Source organism: Ranitomeya variabilis, chromosome 3 (assembly GCF_051348905.1).
Source record: "Ranitomeya variabilis isolate aRanVar5 chromosome 3, aRanVar5.hap1, whole genome shotgun sequence".
In the NCBI taxonomy this organism is placed as follows: Eukaryota; Metazoa; Chordata; class Amphibia; order Anura; family Dendrobatidae; genus Ranitomeya; species Ranitomeya variabilis.
The window spans coordinates 780028200-780046289 of record NC_135234.1 but is presented as its reverse complement, the minus strand read 5'-3'; the positions used below and the strand labels follow the sequence as shown (position 1 = coordinate 780046289).

The 18090-nt window shown below is 52.2% G+C and overlaps 1 protein-coding gene across 2 annotated transcripts in view; it reads left to right on the top strand.

Moving 5' to 3' along the window:
• Nucleotides 1–18090, top strand: part of LOC143817493 (uncharacterized) — a 104199-nt gene that overhangs the window by 23240 nt on the left and 62869 nt on the right. For both annotated transcript variants that reach the window (XM_077298957.1, XM_077298956.1), the window contains 5 exons: nt 7845–8263; nt 11026–11059; nt 11136–11602; nt 11921–11975; nt 14478–14917. In XM_077298957.1, the coding sequence (XP_077155072.1) occupies nt 7845–8263; nt 11026–11059; nt 11136–11602; nt 11921–11975; nt 14478–14917 (1415 nt within the window). The remainder of the gene's footprint in view (nt 1–7844; nt 8264–11025; nt 11060–11135; nt 11603–11920; nt 11976–14477; nt 14918–18090) is intronic.

Below are 18090 nucleotides of genomic sequence, written 5' to 3'. Positions count from 1 at the left end.
TATGGATGACAGGGCAACGGCCTCCACAAAGCAGGTGGCAAAGTCAACCAGGGTGATGGTGAACCTCTTTCCACTGCGGCTGGGGCTAGCTAAAGGACCAACTAAATCGATGGCAACCGTCTGGAAGGGTTCACCTATCAAGGGCATAGATTGGAGTAGGGTACGACAGGGTGCTTCCCCCATCCGTTGACAAACTGGACAAGAGGCTCTGTATTTCCGCACCTCTTGGGTGACCTTTGGCCAAAAGAAACTATGCAGTAGTCGAGCCCGGGTCTTTCTCACCCCCATATGCCCAGCTGCAGGAACGCCATTTGCCAAGCGCAGGAAGTGGGGCCGATACTGCTGAGGCACCAAGAGCTGATGGACACGGGTCCAGGGTATCTCTTTGCATGATGTGGGCTTTTCCCTATATAGCAGTCTAGTCCAGGTGTAGGTCAAGTGGCCGTACCGTGGGCAAACTCTAGGGTGGGGTCCGTGAGTTGGGCTTCCGTATGTTTGCGATCTGTCTCCCCCCAGTCAATGGCAACAGTCTGGTCAAGTGTACTTACAGCCGGGGTTGATGGAGGCTTGGAGTGTCGGTTATCCTCGGGATGGGTGGCAGAAAGATCCACATCAGGGTGTTTCTTGTCTTGGCTTCGGGTGATAACAGTAACACATTGGCTGGACAGTCCTTGTCGTTCGAGGTCATTCCCCAAAATAAGAGTTGTGGGGAGGCCGTCCATGAGTCCCACTTCGACCTTTTCCCTGGTCAGTACCCCAGTCCAGCTGCACACGGGCTAGAGAGATGTCCGAGCGCTGACCTTCAGCCAGGGAGATGGTCATTTGGCGACCTGGTAAATAGTGTTCAGGTGGTACAATATCTGGGCTGACCAGTGTGATGGAGGATACAGTGTCCCTAAGTCCCTGGGCTTGGATATCACCGACTTTGACTGGCTGGATGTGGCGTAGGAGGTTGGCTGGTGTAGGCTGGCCAACCCGCTGTGTAGTATGGACAGGATATATCACTGTTGCTGGTGTATCCTGGGAATAGCATCCCTCCGACCCTGCTGGCTAGTGTTGGCAGATGTTGACCGGCTGAGCTGGTAATCGGGCTCCAGGCATGGGGCCACGGCCCTGGGAGCAATCTTTGGCAATGTGTCCAAGGTTCCCAGATGTATAGCAGCTCCATGGGTTGGGCAACTCACGGGTACTGTTGGTAATCCTTGGTCCTGGTTGTCGTTCAAAACTTTGGTTGAAGGGTCTTCTTAGATCGGTGGGCATATCGGGTCTCCAGCAGGGTCGGTTGGCTGTAAATTCATCAGCCAATCGGGCTGCTTGCTCTGGAGTGTTGGGCTTCCGGTCAGCTACCCACTCTCGAATTTCTGGGGCCATCTTCTCCATAAGTTGCTCAAGCACAATCACATTCCGAAGGGCAGCAACGGAGTGGGCAGCCCTATCGTCAAGTCAGCGGTTGCAGTGTCTCCAGAGTTGACTGCCAAATTCTACATAGGGTCTCCCTGGTGAAACAATGTCCGGAACTTGGTGCGATAAATCTCAGGGGTGATGGTAGCAGGTTGTCCTTAATAGTTTCATAATTCTGGCAAGTGACCGGGCAACCTCCGTGCCTGACCAGTCAAACTAGTCCACAGGTATTTAGCCCAGTGAGCTATGGGCACCTGGTGGCATCAGCATTAAAGTCTCAAAATCTTGCAGATGTTCATCGACTTTGGTGTTGGACTCATTAAACACTGGCACGTCTCTGTAGCGGAGCTGCGTTCCTTGTAGGGGGATTACAATGGGGTTATGGTCCAATGCTGGCTGTAGGGGTACTGGAACTCCCAAAACTGATTCCATAACACAAGCTCTTTCACCATGTGAGGCTCCAGGTCCCAATGCAACCAACAACTCCTGGATTCGGGCTGCAGGTGACTGGGTATATTCCAGACCAGCACAGGGTCCTGGTTCTGGCAATTCTTATGGGTCCATCTCAGCAGAGTTTTCATCATCCTCCACAACGTTCTGGACATCCCAACGAACTAATTCCTTGATCAAATCCAACGTGGTCCAGTATTCAATCCGTCGAAGCTGGCACTGCTCCTGTAGTTGGCGTTTCTTGTTACGGCTATACATCTACTCTGGTCCTCTTCCCAAGGCCGAGTTGGTGGGGTTGGACATGGTGGCGTCTGAAAAATACTGTGTATGCCTCATCAATGGTCTGCTGGGTCTGTCTGTATGCCTCCCTGGTTGTGAAGCCCTGGACAGTGTCTATGAACACCAGTCCCCTGCAGCTCCCCCAGTTCCACCGGGCTGAGCAGTGTCCCACTTGCTGCCACCAATTGTGGAGAAACTGGGTCAGTGGGTGCTCGTCCGCTGGTACGACTGCCTTTAGCAAGACTGCGTGGATAAGGGCTCATACCACTGAACGTCCGCTCTACCTCCCGATGGGCAATACACTACACAGACAACTCGGGTAGTGTAAAACAGTGTGGCAATACTTTATTGAACCACAATACCTAATAGCAAACTGAACAATTTCAGCAATTACCCCAAGATGGTGCACATTACAGGGTCTCACCCTTCCGCTGACTCACTGGGATAATGGTAAATGTTATGGCTGAGATCCCAGGGTCGCTACTCCACCTGTGATACGCACGCAGAGAGGAGGTAACGACAAGTGTAGGGAGATATCCGAGAGCAGTGCTGTGTTCTTTCAGCCGGGTCCAATGTACCCTCAGCTGAGATCCTCAAGAGTGACGTCAACCAGAAGAAAAGAAGTCTCTTTTATACCCGAGGCCTGTAAGCTTTTTTTAGATTTACCCAGTGTCCTTCAGCCCTCCTCACAGCCTTTCCCTATCTACCTTCGAAGTCAACAAACTGGTTATAGAATTCAATACACAATTAGCATATCAGCACACAATAAACAAAGACAAGCACACACTATGTACTGTCACTATTACAGACTTACACAGTATGTTAAATGGCATATCAGTTTGCAAGTCTGTCTTCTCCACCCACCAGACATAAACACTTAAATCATAAGCCAATATACAGATAAAAAGTCAATTCTTTTTAGTTTGCAAAAACATGGTTGTCTGGGAAATTAAGATACAATCTGGTTTCTTCACAGTGGTCTTCCCTTGTTTTCTCTTATTGAGCGTCTTGGTTCTGTGTCTGAATGGAGCTGTATCTCTTGACTTTCAGTTTTTTGATTTCCATCGATTTCCACTTTTTTCTCATCAGATGTTCCTGCAGTTATATCACTGTCGTTTTTCTCATTTTTCATTTCCAGTGATGTCATTATGTCATTTACTTCTTCAATGAATGTTTCAGTGTTACTCACTGTGATTCTGTCTGTCTTGGGGTCTAGGATTCTGTATCCTTTGCAATTGTCACTATATTCAACAAATATTCCTTCAATGGCTCTGTTATGAAGTTTGGAGCTTTTTTCTTCTGGATTGAACACAAAATCTTTGCAACCAAAACCTCTTAAATGATTCACACTTGGTTTCTTACCTTGCCACAGTTCTTATGGTTTTTTTTCAGTTTTCTTGAAAAAGTCTGTTTTGCAGACAAGTAGCTGTCATTGCTGCTTCACCCCAGTATTTCTCTGGTAGCTTGGAGTCTGTTCTGTTCAGGTGTGTATGGAACAGTCGTCTGATGCTCTATTCCATTCGGTCTTAAGTAGTTTTCTATTTGGTGTCCTGTAAATTCACCTCCATGATCACTTCTGATGATGATTGGCTTCCTCTGAAACTTGTTGTTTGACTTTGTCACAGTCTTCTAATTTTTCAAAAACGTCACTTTTGTTCTTTATCACGTACGTGACTGTATCTTGAGTAGTCATCTATGGAGGTCACTAGTTATCTATTACCTCCTGATGTGGTCACTTTCATGGGTCCTCATACATCAGTGTGTACCAAGGCAAGTGGTCTTGTGCTTAGTCTCACTCTCTTTAGGTATAGATATTCTTGTAGCTTTAGACTGTATACAACATTCACATATTACGGTAATTGAGCAATCAGATATCAATAGGTCTCTTGTCAAATTCTTCTTTTATTATATTATACTCTCAGGATGTCTGTGTCCTAGATGTCTATGCCACATGTGAATGCAATTCTTGTGATCATGTGTACATACCTTCATCTGTTCCTTTAGTGTGTCTAGATGATAGAATTGTTCACCTGCTTTGACGTTAATTACCTTATCTTCCGCTAGGATTGTACAATTAGCATCTTTGAATTTCACAGTAAAGGTACCGTCACATTAAGCGACGCTGCAGCGATACAGACAACGATGCCGATCGCTGCAGCGTCGCTGTTTCCTCGTTGTGTGGTCGCTGGGGAGCTGTCACACAGACAGCTCTCCAGCGACCAACGATGCCGAAGTCCCCGGGTAACCAGGGTAAACATCGGGTTACTAAGCACAGGGCCGCGCTTAGTAACCCGATGTTTACCCTGGTTACCAGTGTAAATGTAAAAAACAACAAACACTACATACTTACATTCCGGTGTCTGTCGGGTCCCCCGGCGTTCTGCTTCTCTGCACTGTGTAAGCGCCGGCCCTAAAGCACAGCGGTGACGTCACCGCTGTGCTCTGCTTTACGGCCGGCCGGCGCTGACACAGTGCAGGGAAGCGGACGCCGGGGGACGTGACAGACATCAGAAGGTGAGTATGTACTGTTTGTTTTTTTTTTACATTTACAATGGTAACCAGGGTCAATATCGGGTTACTAAGCGCGGCCCTGCGCTTAGTAACCCGATGTTTACCCTGGTTACCAGTGAAGACATCGCTGAATCGGTGTCACACACAACGATCCAGCGATGTCAGCGGGTGATCCAGCGACGAAATAAGGTGCTGGCCTTCTAGCTCCGACCAACGATGTCACAGCAGGATCCTGATCGCTGCTGCGTGTCAAACACAACGAGATCGCTATCCAGGACGCTGCAACGTCACGGATCGCTATCGTTATTAAGTTGTTCAGTGTGAAGGTACCTTTTGTCCTTTGGTTGTCAGACACTTTTCGGATAACAATCCTCCTAGTCCTGGAACATGTAACACCTCCTTTACTAGTAATTTTGAATTATGCCCAAATCTCTCAGGACAGATTTGCATTCCTTGTCCTATGCCTTCTGCGGTTATTTTACTCCCATCTGCAAGATAAATTGCTTCCTTCCTATTTTCATCAAGCTCAGTGAAGAAGCTTTTATCACTAGTCATGTGAGTTGTTGCTCCTGAGTCAATAAACCAGCCTGACAATGACTTTTTATCAGTTACTTTAAATGTACCACTCCAGTCATCTGCATGTGGGTTAGAAATTGGGCTTTTTACTCTGTTTATTCTCCTTTTGGTGTAATTTCTGTTGTTCTGCTCTCCATATAGTACAGTCTTTCTTTAAATGTCCCTTTTCTTACATCTGAAACATTCTCTTGTCTCTGGATTATGGGGCTTCTTGCTCTTTCCTTCTGTGATCTTCATCTATAAGTCTGGTCTTTACAAACTCTAGTGTAATGTCTGCGTCAGGTCTTGTCTCTAGTGCTTTTATCCGAGCAGTGCATGAATCTGGTATATCAATAATATTGCTGCTATATGGCTTTCCTTAATGTCTTCACCGACTGATCTCAGCTGTGTTACCACCTCCATCATGGACTTTATATGCTCCTGCATGGCTTTCCTTGTACTTAATCTCATCTTGTAAAGTTTTCTTAGCAGGAATACTTTGTGATTTAACCTGGATCATTCATGTAGCTTTCTCAGTGTTTCCCACATTCCCTTTGCTGTATTCTCATTCCTTATGTGGATGAACTGATCATCCTCCACTAATAAGCTGATAGTCGCTCTTGCTTGTGGTTAGGAATCCCACCGCACTGCCACCAATATGTCACGGGCTCACACCAATTTGTCATGACTCGGGGTTGTTTGGCTGCCCCTGGTTCTTTCTGAAGGGGATTTATCTATATCCCACTTCCCAGTTCCGGTTTTGAACTTGCAGTTCTCTGGCCTCTCTGGTCAGACCGAATACTGCACCTAGGATAATTAGTCGCCAGAAAGGCTGCCTGCTATGTACTGGCTATTGGGCACGCTGCAGCGAGGGCGGTATAACTACTCCCACCCAGGCGGGAACAATAATGATCAATGCTGCCGGTCACTGCAAAGCCTCCCACCCGCATAAGACAAATCCACTGCCACCAGGTCAGATTTCTTAATTATTAACGGGTCCCGAGCCAACCCAGATTAGTAGCGTAATTCACTTCAGAGGACGTGACCGTACGTTATAGAGCAAGGAGAGACAAAGCTAGGAATTTTATATTTTACTTCAAAGAAGGTAGGCAGTGTTTACAGAAGTATAAAAAGATATTATAAAGAAGACAAATATCATATGTACCATACAGTTACAAATAAAATGGGATTAAGGTTGAAAAACACTTACATTTCGTTATATCATATCAATTCATGGCTGACTGTGTGCTGTGGGGGAAGGACGAGTATATATCCAGATGCATCACCCCTGTATAGCAGCAAGACCCCAGACAAAGACACGTGAAGACTGCTGCTTCACTCACTTATTTCCTAGCCTTAAACCACGGCACTTCCCCTGTGGTGACCTCACTTAGAGGCTAAATCCACCCCTTTTCTTAGGGATATGGCACCCGTTTTTATTCTTAGCTCACTGTACGAACCTCGTATTTGGAAGACACAATGTTCAGGAGGTGCACCACGTCAGGGCGATTATTTTAAGTGTAAACACGGCGTAGTTACACGACCCGCTTACAGAGAAACCCGATCTTTGCACTCGTTGGGTTTAGCTTCTAGCGATTTCAGGGAGTTATAGATCCCTAGATGGACATCCGGAATATATAATTCTTATATCTCTAGCCCTGATCGGTGCCAATAGACATAACCTTCAGAGAACAATAGAATCTCAGGCTTTCTGTGCCAGTTTTAACCAGTGCCAGGTGGGAGGGAGAATGAGTAGGGTAGGGAGACTTGTCTGGTGCAGCATGAAGCCATAAAAATTCTTGAGGGAGGGGTAAAATGAGGGGCTTTGGATTTACACACACAGGCAGAGTGGGAAGAGGGGGTCGGAAAGGCCCACAGCCTGTATCTGAAAAGCCATGGGACTTTTAGGGTGATACTCAAACATGGCATATTCACATTATCGTGACACTTGTCTGTTTTTCTTATCCTATGTCTGATTATTATCATTGGGTCTGTGTGTAGTGATTACCTCCCATAAATCATCGTTAGACAATAACATCTCCACTTTCAACTTCCATATCTGATAGATCTCATTGTTCAGCTTAGCTACTGTGAGTCTCAGCTCTGAACTGCTGCTCATCTTTAACTTATTTGTCTTACTTGTTTGGAGAGAATTGCTCTGAAGTATTCTTTTGCATTCACCAAGTCCTTTTTGTCTTTTTTGCTGAACCCATAACCTGATGCATAGTTTGGTCGCAGAAGAAACTTGTGAGAGTAGATTATAGGGGGTAATGGGGTAATTCAACATTTATCTTCACAGAACATGAGGTACATGCATCAGCTTCTTAATACAGCATAACAGGAAGACTAAAGGATCTTTTACCAGAGAGAAAATGAAACCAAAGTATAACAAGTATACGCATTACATTCAACTAAGCATATAACAGTAACAACATCGCCATTTACTGTCAGAAAAGTGTAAACTCTTCCTGCACACAAATAAGTCTGTATCTGTTGCATATCTGCCAACATGTCTCCTGAGGGGGTATCGTCGGTGGCTGTCTCCCGAGGGGGGATCGGCGGCATCTGTCTCCCGAGGGGGGATCGGCGGCATCTGTCTCCCGAGGGGTCGGCTTTGGTCTCCTCACCTTATTTTTCACCTTCCTCAGACTTTGATCCTCCGGCCATAACCCCCTCAGCCAAGGAGAAGACTGTGGGCCGCCGGCGTCCTCGTAACCCCAAGGTGGAGAAGGCACACGCCTGCGCGGAGTGCGGGAAGGTCTTCTACAACAAGCGGACGCTGAAGGCGCACCTGCGGAGTCACCTCGGGGAGCGCTCCTACATCTGCAACGTCTGCGGGAAATGCTTCCGTAGACACACAGCACTGCTCATCCATGAGCGGATCCACACCGGGGAGCGGCCATACAAGTGTCTGCAGTGCGGCAAGAGCTTCATCCAGCAGCAGCACCTCACCACCCACAAGAGGACGCACACCGGTGAGAAGCCCTTCCCCTGCCACGTCTGTGGGAACAGCTACCGCTGGAGGTCCGAACTGCTGAAGCACCAGAGGGTCCATGAGGAGGAGCAGGTACCCAGACTCCCGTCACCCCTATCATTACCAGCTGCTCGAGTCTTCTGTGCATGAAACCTTATCCTGGCGCCATAGTGCCACCATATTCCCTGCGCTGCCCAGTGCCCCAGACATGTAGACCTGGTGCCATAGATAATGTGGTGCCCTGGACATGTAGACCTGGTGCCATAGATAATGTGGTGCTTGGACATGTAGACCTGGTGCCATAGATAATGTGATGCCCCCAGACATGTAGACCTGGTGCCATAGATAATGTGATGCCCCCAGACATGTAGACCTGGTGCCATAGATAATGTGGTGCCCTGGACATGTAGACCTGCTGCCATAGATAATGTGGTGCCCCTGGACATGTAGACCTGGTGCATAGATAATGTGGTGCCCTGGACATGTAGACCTGATGCCATAGATAATGTGGTGCTTGGACATGTAGACCTGGTGCCATAGATAATGTGGTGCCCTGGACATGTAGATGTGGTGCCCTGGACATGTAGACCTGGTGCCATAGATAATGTGGTGCTTGGACATGTAGACCTGGTGCCATAGATAATGTGGTGCCCTGGACATGTAAACCTGGTGCCATAGATAATGTGGTGCCCCCGGACATGTAGATGTGGTGCATAGATAATGTGGTGCCCCCGAACATGTAGACCTGGTGTCATAGATAATGTGGTGCCCCTGGACATGTAGACCTGGTGCCATAGATAATGTGGTGCCCTGGACATGTAGACCTGGTGCCATAGATAATGTGGTGCTTGGACATGTAGACCTGGTGCCATAGATAATGTGATGCCCCCAGACATGTAGACCTGGTGCCATAGATAATGTGATGCCCCCAGACATGTAGACCTGGTGCCATAGATAATGTGGTGCCCCCAGACATGTAGACCTGCTGCCATAGATAATGTGGTGCCCTGGACATGTAGACCTGATGCCATAGATAATGTGGTGCTTGGACATGTAGACCTGGTGCCATAGATAATGTGGTGCTTGGACATGTAGACCTGGTGCCATAGATAATGTGGTGCCCTGGACATGTAAACCTGGTGCCATAGATAATGTGGTGCCCCCGGACATGTAGATGTGGTGCATAGATAATGTGGTGCCCCCGAACATGTAGACCTGGTGTCATAGATAATGTGGTGCCCCGGACGTGTAGACCTGGTGCCATAGATAATGTGGTGCCCTGGACATGTAGATGTGGTGCCCCTGGACATGTAGACGTGGTGCCATAGATAATGTGGTGCCCCCGGACATGTAGACCTGGTGCATAGATAATGTGGTGCCCCGGACATGCAGACCTGGTGCCATAGATAATGTGGTGCCCCCGGACATGTAGACCTGGTGCCATAGATAATGTGCCCCGGACATGCAGACCTGGTGCCATAGATAATGTGGTGCCCCCGGACATGTAGACCTGGTGCTATAGATAATGTGGTGCCCCGGACGTGTAGACCTGGTGCCATAGATAATGTGGTGCCCTGGACATGTAGATGTGGTGCCCCGGACATGTAGACCTGGTGCTATAGATAATGTGGTGCCCCGGACGTGTAGACCTGGTGCCATAGATAATGTGCCCCGGACATGTAGACCTGGTGCTATAGATAATGTGGTGCCCCTGGACATGTAGACGTGGTGCCATAGATAATGTGGTGCCCCCGAACATGCAGACCTGGTGCCATAGATAATGTGGTGCCCCCGGACATGTAGACCTGGTGCATAGATAATGTGGTGCCCTGGACATGTAGACGTGGTGCCATAGATAATGTGGTGCCCTGGACATGTAGATGTGGTGCCATAGATAATGTGGTGCCCCGGACATGTAGACCTGGTGCTATAGATAATGTGGTGCCCCGGACATGTAGACCTGGTGCCATAGATAATGTGGTGCCCCGGACATGTAGACCTGGTGCCATAGATAATGTGGTGCCCCGGACATGTAGACCTGGTGCTATAGATAATGTGGTGCCCCGGACATGCAGACCTGGTGCCATAGATAATGTGGTGCCCTGGACATGTAGACCTGGTGCTATAGATAATGTGGTGCCCCCGAACATGTAGACCTGGTGCTATAGATAATGTGGTGCCCTGGACATGTAGACGTGGTGCCATAGATAATGTGGTGCCCCGGACATACAGACCTGGTGCTATAGATAATGTGGTGCCCTGGACATGCAGACCTGGTGCCATAGATAATGTGGTGCCCCCGGACATGTAGACCTGGTGCCATAGATAATGTGGTGCCCCCGGACATGTAGACCTGGTGCTATAGATAATGTGGTGCCCCGGACATGTAGACCTGGTGCTATAGATAATGTGGTGCCCCGGACATGTAGACCTGGTGCTATAGATAATGTGGTGCCCCGGACATGTAGACCTGGTGCCATAGATAATGTGGTGCCCCGGACATGTAGACGTGGTGCCATAGATAATGTGGTGCCCCGGACATGTAGACCTGGTGCCATAGATAATGTGGTGCCCTGGACATGTAGACCTGGTGCCATAGATAATGTGGTGCCCCGGACATGCAGACCTGGTGCCATAGATAATGTGGTGCCCCGGACATGTAGACGTGGTGCCATAGATAATGTGGTGCCCCGGACATGTAGACCTGGTGCCATAGATAATGTGGTGCCCCGGACATGTAGACGTGGTGCCATAGATAATGTGCCACATGCGGCACCACTGATACCTGCTCGCTGGCTGAGAGCTCGCTGTCCAGCCAATTCTTCTCTGAATAACGCCTTGTCTTTGTTTTTCAGAACGCGGCGGGCGGCTCCGAGGGTGGGAAGAGAGGTGAGCGCTCGGTGCCTGGCGTCTCGGAGTTCACGATTCTCCATCGGCTCCTGACTTGTTTCTGTTCACTTTCCAGAATCCTCCGGGAGGAAGCGGCGACACAAGCGCGAGGCGTCAGGAGGGGCGATGTGCGCCCTGGAGCGAGGCAAGGCTCTGGGCAAGCGAGCACGGCTGCTCCTGCGGCAGCGGGCACAGAAGGCAGACCGGGCGCTCTCCTGCCCGGACTGCAGCAAGACCTTCCTGAACAAGCGGACGCTGCGCACTCACCAGCGGGTGCACACCGACGAGCGCTCCTACATCTGCAACGTGTGCGGCAAGAGCTTCCGCCGTCACACCTCCCTCCTCATCCACGAGCGCATCCACACCGGGGAGCGGCCGTACCAGTGCGCCCAGTGCGGCAAGAGCTTCATCCAGCGGCAGCACCTGACCACCCACCTGAAGACCCACACCGGGGAGAAGCCCTTCCAGTGCGGCCAGTGCCCCAAAGGATTCCGATGGAGGTCCGAGCTGGCCAAACACCAGAAGATCCACGAGGAGGAGCAGGTAACACTCGCAGCAAAACAACCGCTCACACAGCTGAGGGTTTGTTACAGTGCATCAGTGTGGACCGCAGCAGCAACCCTGGACTCCAGGCTGATGGCTCTTGCCTACATTGTAACAAACCCTCAGCTGTGTGAGCGGGACAAAGCCTGATTCAGCCTATGAGTGTAAGCAATAATCCATCCCATGTACTGACCACAAGCAGAGACCCTGGGAAGGTGAGGGATTAAGCAGGTCTGATTTACATGGGACTGCCCAGGAATCGGGGTCTCATCAGCGGCTGTGGTCTGTGTTCAGTGACCCCAGTTTTCTTTTCTGCAGGGTCTTCTGTCCATGGCCGATCCCACCTGCAAGACGGAGAAGGAGAACTTTCTAGGTGAGATGGTGACACCAGCGAGTAATCGCAGGACATCCTAGCATGCACCAGGGACCCATAGCGGGAGGCTTCTGCACCATCTGTCACTCATCACGCATGTCAGTGAGGGGGGATCCCACCAACATCAAAGAGTGCTGAAACTGGAAGGGTCCCGCTGAGACCCGGAGAGGAGGGAGGTGGAGGGAGGGGAAATCCCGCTGACACCCGGAGAGGAGGGAGATGGAGGGAGGGGAAATCCCGCTGACACCCGGAGAGGAGGGAGATGGAGGGAGGGGAAATCCCGCTGACACCCGGAGAGGAGGGAGATGGAGGGAGGGGAAATCCCGCTGACACCCGGAGAGGAGGGAGGTGGAGGGAGGGGAAATCCCGCTGACACCCGGAGAGGAGGGAGATGGAGGGAGGGGAAATCCCGCTGACACCCGGAGAGGAGGGAGATGGAGGGATGGGAAATCCCGCTGACACCCGGAGAGGAGGGAGATGGAGGGAGGGGAAATCCCGCTGACACCCGGAGAGGAGGGAGATGGAGGGAGGGGAAATCCCGCTGACACCCGGAGAGGAGGGAGGTGGAGGGAGAGGAAATCCCGCTGACACCCGGAGAGGAGGGAGATGGAGGGAGAGGAAATCCCGCTGACACCAGGAGAGGAGGGAGATGGAGGGAGAGGAAATCCAGCTGACACCAGGAGAGGAGGGAGATTGGAGGGAGGGGAAATCCTGCTGACACCAGGAGAGGAGGGAGATGGAGGGATGAGAAATCCTGCTGACACCCGGAGAGGAGGGAGGTGGAGGGAGGGGAAATCCCGCTGACACCCGGAGAGGAGGGAGATGGAGGGAGAGGAAATCCCGCTGACACCAGGAGAGGAGGGAAATGGAGGGAGGGGAAATCCCGCTGACACCCGGAGAGGAGGGAGATGGAGGGAGAGGAAATCCCGCTGACACCCGGAGAGGAGGGAGATGGAGGGAGAGGAAATCCTGCTGACACCCGGAGAGGAGGGAGGTGGAGGGAGGGGAAATCCCGCTGACACCCGGAGAGGAGGGAGGTGGAGGGAGGGGAAATCCCGCTGACACCCGGAGAGGAGGGAGATGGAGGGAGAGGAAATCCCGCTGACACCAGGAGAGGAGGGAAATGGAGGGAGGGGAAATCCCGCTGACACCCGGAGAGGAGGGAGGTGGAGGGAGGGGAAATCCCGCTGACACCCGGAGAGGAGGGAGATGGAGGGAGAGGAAATCCTGCTGACACCCGGAGAGGAGGGAGATGGAGGGAGGGGAAATCCCGCTGACACCCGGAGAGGAGGGAGGTGGAGGGAGGGGAAATCCCGCTGACACCCGGAGAGGAGGGAGATGGAGGGAGAGGAAATCCCGCTGACACCAGGAGAGGAGGGAAATGGAGGGAGGGGAAATCCCGCTGACACCCGGAGAGGAGGGAGATGGAGGGAGAGGAAATCCCGCTGACACCCGGAGAGGAGGGAGATGGAGGGATGGGAAATCCCGCTGACACCCGGAGAGGAGGGAGATGGAGGGAGGGGAAATCCCGCTGACACCCGGAGAGGAGGGAGATGGAGGGAGAGGAAATCCCGCTGACACCCGGAGAGGAGGGAGATGGAGGGACAGGAAATCCCGCTGACACCCGGAGAGGAGGGAGATGGAGGGAGGGGAAATCCTGCTGACACCCGGAGAGGAGGGAAATGGAGGGAGGGGAAATCCCGCTGACACCCGGAGAGGAGGGAGATGGAGGGAGAGGAAATCCCGCTGACACCCGGAGAGGAGGGAGATGGAGGGAGAGGAAATCCTGCTGACACCCGGAGAGGAGGGAGGTGGAGGGATGGGAAATCCCGCTGACACCCGGAGAGGAGGGAGATGGAGGGAGGGGAAATCCCGCTGACACCCGGAGAGGAGGGAGATGGAGGGAGAGGAAATCCCGCTGACACCCGGAGAGGAGGGAGATGGAGGGACAGGAAATCCCGCTGACACCCGGAGAGGAGGGAGATGGAGGGAGGGGAAATCCTGCTGACACCCGGAGAGGAGGGAGGTGGAGGGAGAGGAAATCCCGCTGACACCCGGAGAGGAGGGAGATGGAGGGAGGGGAAATCCCGCTGACACCCGGAGAGGAGGGAGGTGGAGGGAGGGGAAATCCTGCTGACACCCGGAGAGGAGGGAGGTGGAGGGAGGGGAAATCCTGCAGACACCCAGAGAGGAGGGAAATGGAGGGAGAGGAAATCCCGCTGACACCCGGAGAGGAGGGAAATGGAGGGAGAGGAAATCCCGCTGACACCCGGAGAGGAGGGAGGTGGAGGTAGAGGAAATCCCGCTGACACCCGGAGAGGAGGGAGGTGGAGGTAGAGGAAATCCCGCTGACACCCGGAGAGGAGGGAGATGGAAGGAGGGGATATCCTGCAGACACCCGCATAGGGGGAAGCTATCCTGCTAATGCATGCAGGGTCCACTCTCCAGGTTACAGTAATTCTGTGTGTCGCTGGCTGATCTTCTCTGTCCCTCTGCCCTCAGATGATGACTGGAGGGCCATCACTAGTGCCCAGACCCAACAGAGCCGAAAACTCAACACCCAAGCTTGTGAGAAGGTGTTGAGCCGGGGCCGCACCGCGCAGGAAGCGCTGCACCCCTGCACCCAGTGTGACAAGACGTTCCTGAGGAGCAGCGACCTGGCCCGACACCAGAGGACTCACCTGGGAGAGCGGCCATACGTCTGCAACCAGTGCGGCAAATGCTTCAGACGCAACACGTCGCTGCTCATCCACGAGCGCATCCACACCGGGGAGCGGCCATACCAGTGCGCCCAGTGCGGCAAGAGTTTCGTCCAGCGGCAGCACCTGACTACCCACCTGAAGACCCACACCGGCGAGAAGCCCTTCCCCTGTGCCTTGTGCGGAAAGAGCTACCGCTGGAGGTCCGAGCTGCTGAAACACCAGAGGGTCCACAGCAATGAGGTGAGAGCCCTATAAGTTTCTGGTGACGACCCATCGCCTCTGTCATTAGTATCTGGTGACTTCCCGTCACCTCCATCATCAGTATCTGGTGACCGCCCGTCGCCTCAATCATCAGTATCTGGTGACCGCCCGTCGCCTCCGTCATCAGTATCTGGTGACCACCTGTCACCTCCATCAGTATCTGGTGACCGCCCGTCACCTCCATCATCAGTATCTGGTGACCGCCCGTTGCCTCCGTCATCAGTATCTGGTCACCGCCCATCACCTCCATCATCAGTATCTGGTGACCGCCCGTCCCCTCCATCATCAGTATCTGGTGACCGCCCGTCCCCTCCATCATCAGTATCTGGTGACCGCCCGTCCCCTCCATCATCAGTATCTGGTGACCGCCCGTCTCCTCCATCATCAGTATCTAGTGACTGCCCGTCACCTCCATCATCAGTATCTGGTGACCGCCCGTCACCTCCATCATCAGTATCTGTTGACCGCCCATCACCTCCATCATCAGTATCTGGTGACCGCCCATCACCTCCATCATCAGTATCTGGTGACCGCCCATCACCTCCATCATCAGTATCTGGTGACCGCCCGTCACCTCCATCATCAGTATCTGGTAACCACCTGTCACCTCCATCATCAGTGTCTGGTGACCACCTGTCCCCTCTATCATCAGTATCTGGTGACCGCCCATCTCCTCCGTCATCAGTATCTGGTGACCGCCCGTCCCCTCCATCATCAGTATCTGGTGACCGCCCGTCTCCTCCATCATCAGTATCTAGTGACTGCCTGTCACCTCCATCATCAGTATCTGGTGACCGCCCATCACCTCCATCATCAGTATCTGTTGACCGCCCATCACCTCCATCATCAGTATCTGGTGACCGCCCATCACCTCCATCATCAGTATCTGTTGACCGCCCGTCCCCTCCATCATCAGTATCTGGTGACCGCCCGTCCCCTCCATCATCAGTATCTGGTGACCGCCCATCCCCTCCATCATCAGTATCTGGTGACCGCCCATCACCTCCATCATCAGTATCTGGTCACCGCCCCTCTCCTCCATCATCAGTATCTGGTGACCGCCCATCTCCTCCGTCATCAGTATCTGGTGACCGCCCGTCCCCTCCATCATCAGTATCTGGTGACCGCCCATCACCTCCATCATCAGTATCTGGTGACCGCCCATCCCCTCCATCATCAGTATCTGGTCACCGCCCGTCCCCTCCATCATCAGTATCTGGTGACTGCCCGTCACCTCCATCATCAGTATCTGGTGACCGCCCGTCACCTCCATCATCAGTATCTGGTGACCGCCCGTCACCTCCATCATCAGTATCTGGTGACCGCCCCTCTCCTCCATCATCAGTATCTGGTGACCGCCCGTCACCTCCATCATCAGTATCTGGTGACCGCCCGTCCCCTCCATCATCAGTATCTGGTGACCGCCCGTCCCCTCCATCATCAGTATCTGGTGACCGCCCGTCCCCTCCATCATCAGTATCTGGTGACCGCCCGTCCCCTCCATCATCAGTATCTGGTGACCGCCCGTCCCCTCCATCATCAGTATCTGGTGACCGCCCGTCACCTCCATCATCAGTATCTGGTGACCGCCCGTCACCTCCATCATCAGTATCTGGTGACCGCCCGTCACCTCCATCATCAGTATCTGGTGACCGCCCCTCTCCTCCATCATCAGTATCTGGTGACCGCCCGTCACCTCCATCATCAGTATCTGGTGACCGCCCGTCCCCTCCATCATCAGTATCTGGTGACCGCCCGTCCCCTCCATCATCAGTATCTGGTGACCGCCCCTCTCCTCCATCATCAGTATCTGGTGACCGCCCGTCCCCTCCATCATCAGTATCTGGTGACCGCCCATCACCTCCATCATCAGTATCTGGTGACCGCCCGTCTCCTCCATCATCAGTATCTGGTGACCGCCCGTCCCCTCCATCATCAGTATCTGGAGACCGCCCGTCGCCTCCATCATCAGTATCTGGTGACCCCATCGCCTGTTTTCGCCATGTAATGTGGGACGTTCTGAGATGTTGTCTGCTCCAAATTAAATAGTAATATCCAAGTACATGCAGGAAAAGAACCACAAGACATTCGTGTATCGAAACCGCACTCTCTTATTACATCATCGCTCAGGGTTTATATGGACGTACATTGTAACAATATAATTGGCTCAGCTTATTATTTATTATTATTTCTATAGCACCATTGAGTCCATGGTCTGTACAGTAAACTAACAATGACCGACAGGTACAGAGGGGAGAGGACCCGGCATCTTCGGCCTTACAGTCTACAGGATGATGGGGACTGAGACAGCAGCTCTGGTGGTGGTGAGGTGGCAGCTCTGGTGGTGGTCAGGTGGCAGCTCTGGTGGTGGTCAGGTGGCAGCTCTGGTGGTGGTCAGGTGGCATCTCCAGTGGTGATGAGATGGCAGCTCTGGTGGTGGTCAGGTGGCCGCTCTGCTCGTGATGATGACGTGGCAGCTCTGGTGAGGATGATGAGGTGGCAGCTTCGGTGGTGGTGAGGTGGCAGCTCTGGTCGTGATGATGACGTGGCAGCTCAGGTGATGGTGAGGTGGTGTCACTGTTCACGGGGAGGATACCTTTATCATCCCCACCACTCACGCCAATTTGTCATGAACCAGGGTTGTTTGGCTGCCCCTGTTTTTTTCTGAAGGGGATTTATCTATATCCCACTTCCCAGTTCCGGTTTGGAACTTGCAGCTCTCTGGCGCCCCTTTACCCTCAGGTCAGGCCAGGTACTGCACCTAGGGTAATTAGTCACCAGAGTGGCTGCCTGCTGTGTACTGGCTATTGGGCACGCTGCAGCGAGGGCGGTATAACTACTCCTACTCAGGCGGGAACAATAATTATCAATGCTGCCGTCACTACAAAGACTCCCAATTGCACAGGACAAATTATGCTGCCACCAGCTCTGATTATTTAATTATTAACAGGTCCGGAGCCAACCCAGATTAATAGCTGTGGTGAAATATGTATGTGTATGTATGTATATATATATATATATATATCTATATCTATATGTGTGTAGTGACATATGTCTAGGGTTATATGTGTGACTAGTGATAATGTAACATCTGTCCTGAAGGCAAGTCGCACCTAGGTATTAATAGGTCCTTCCTTGGAACTAGTAGAAAT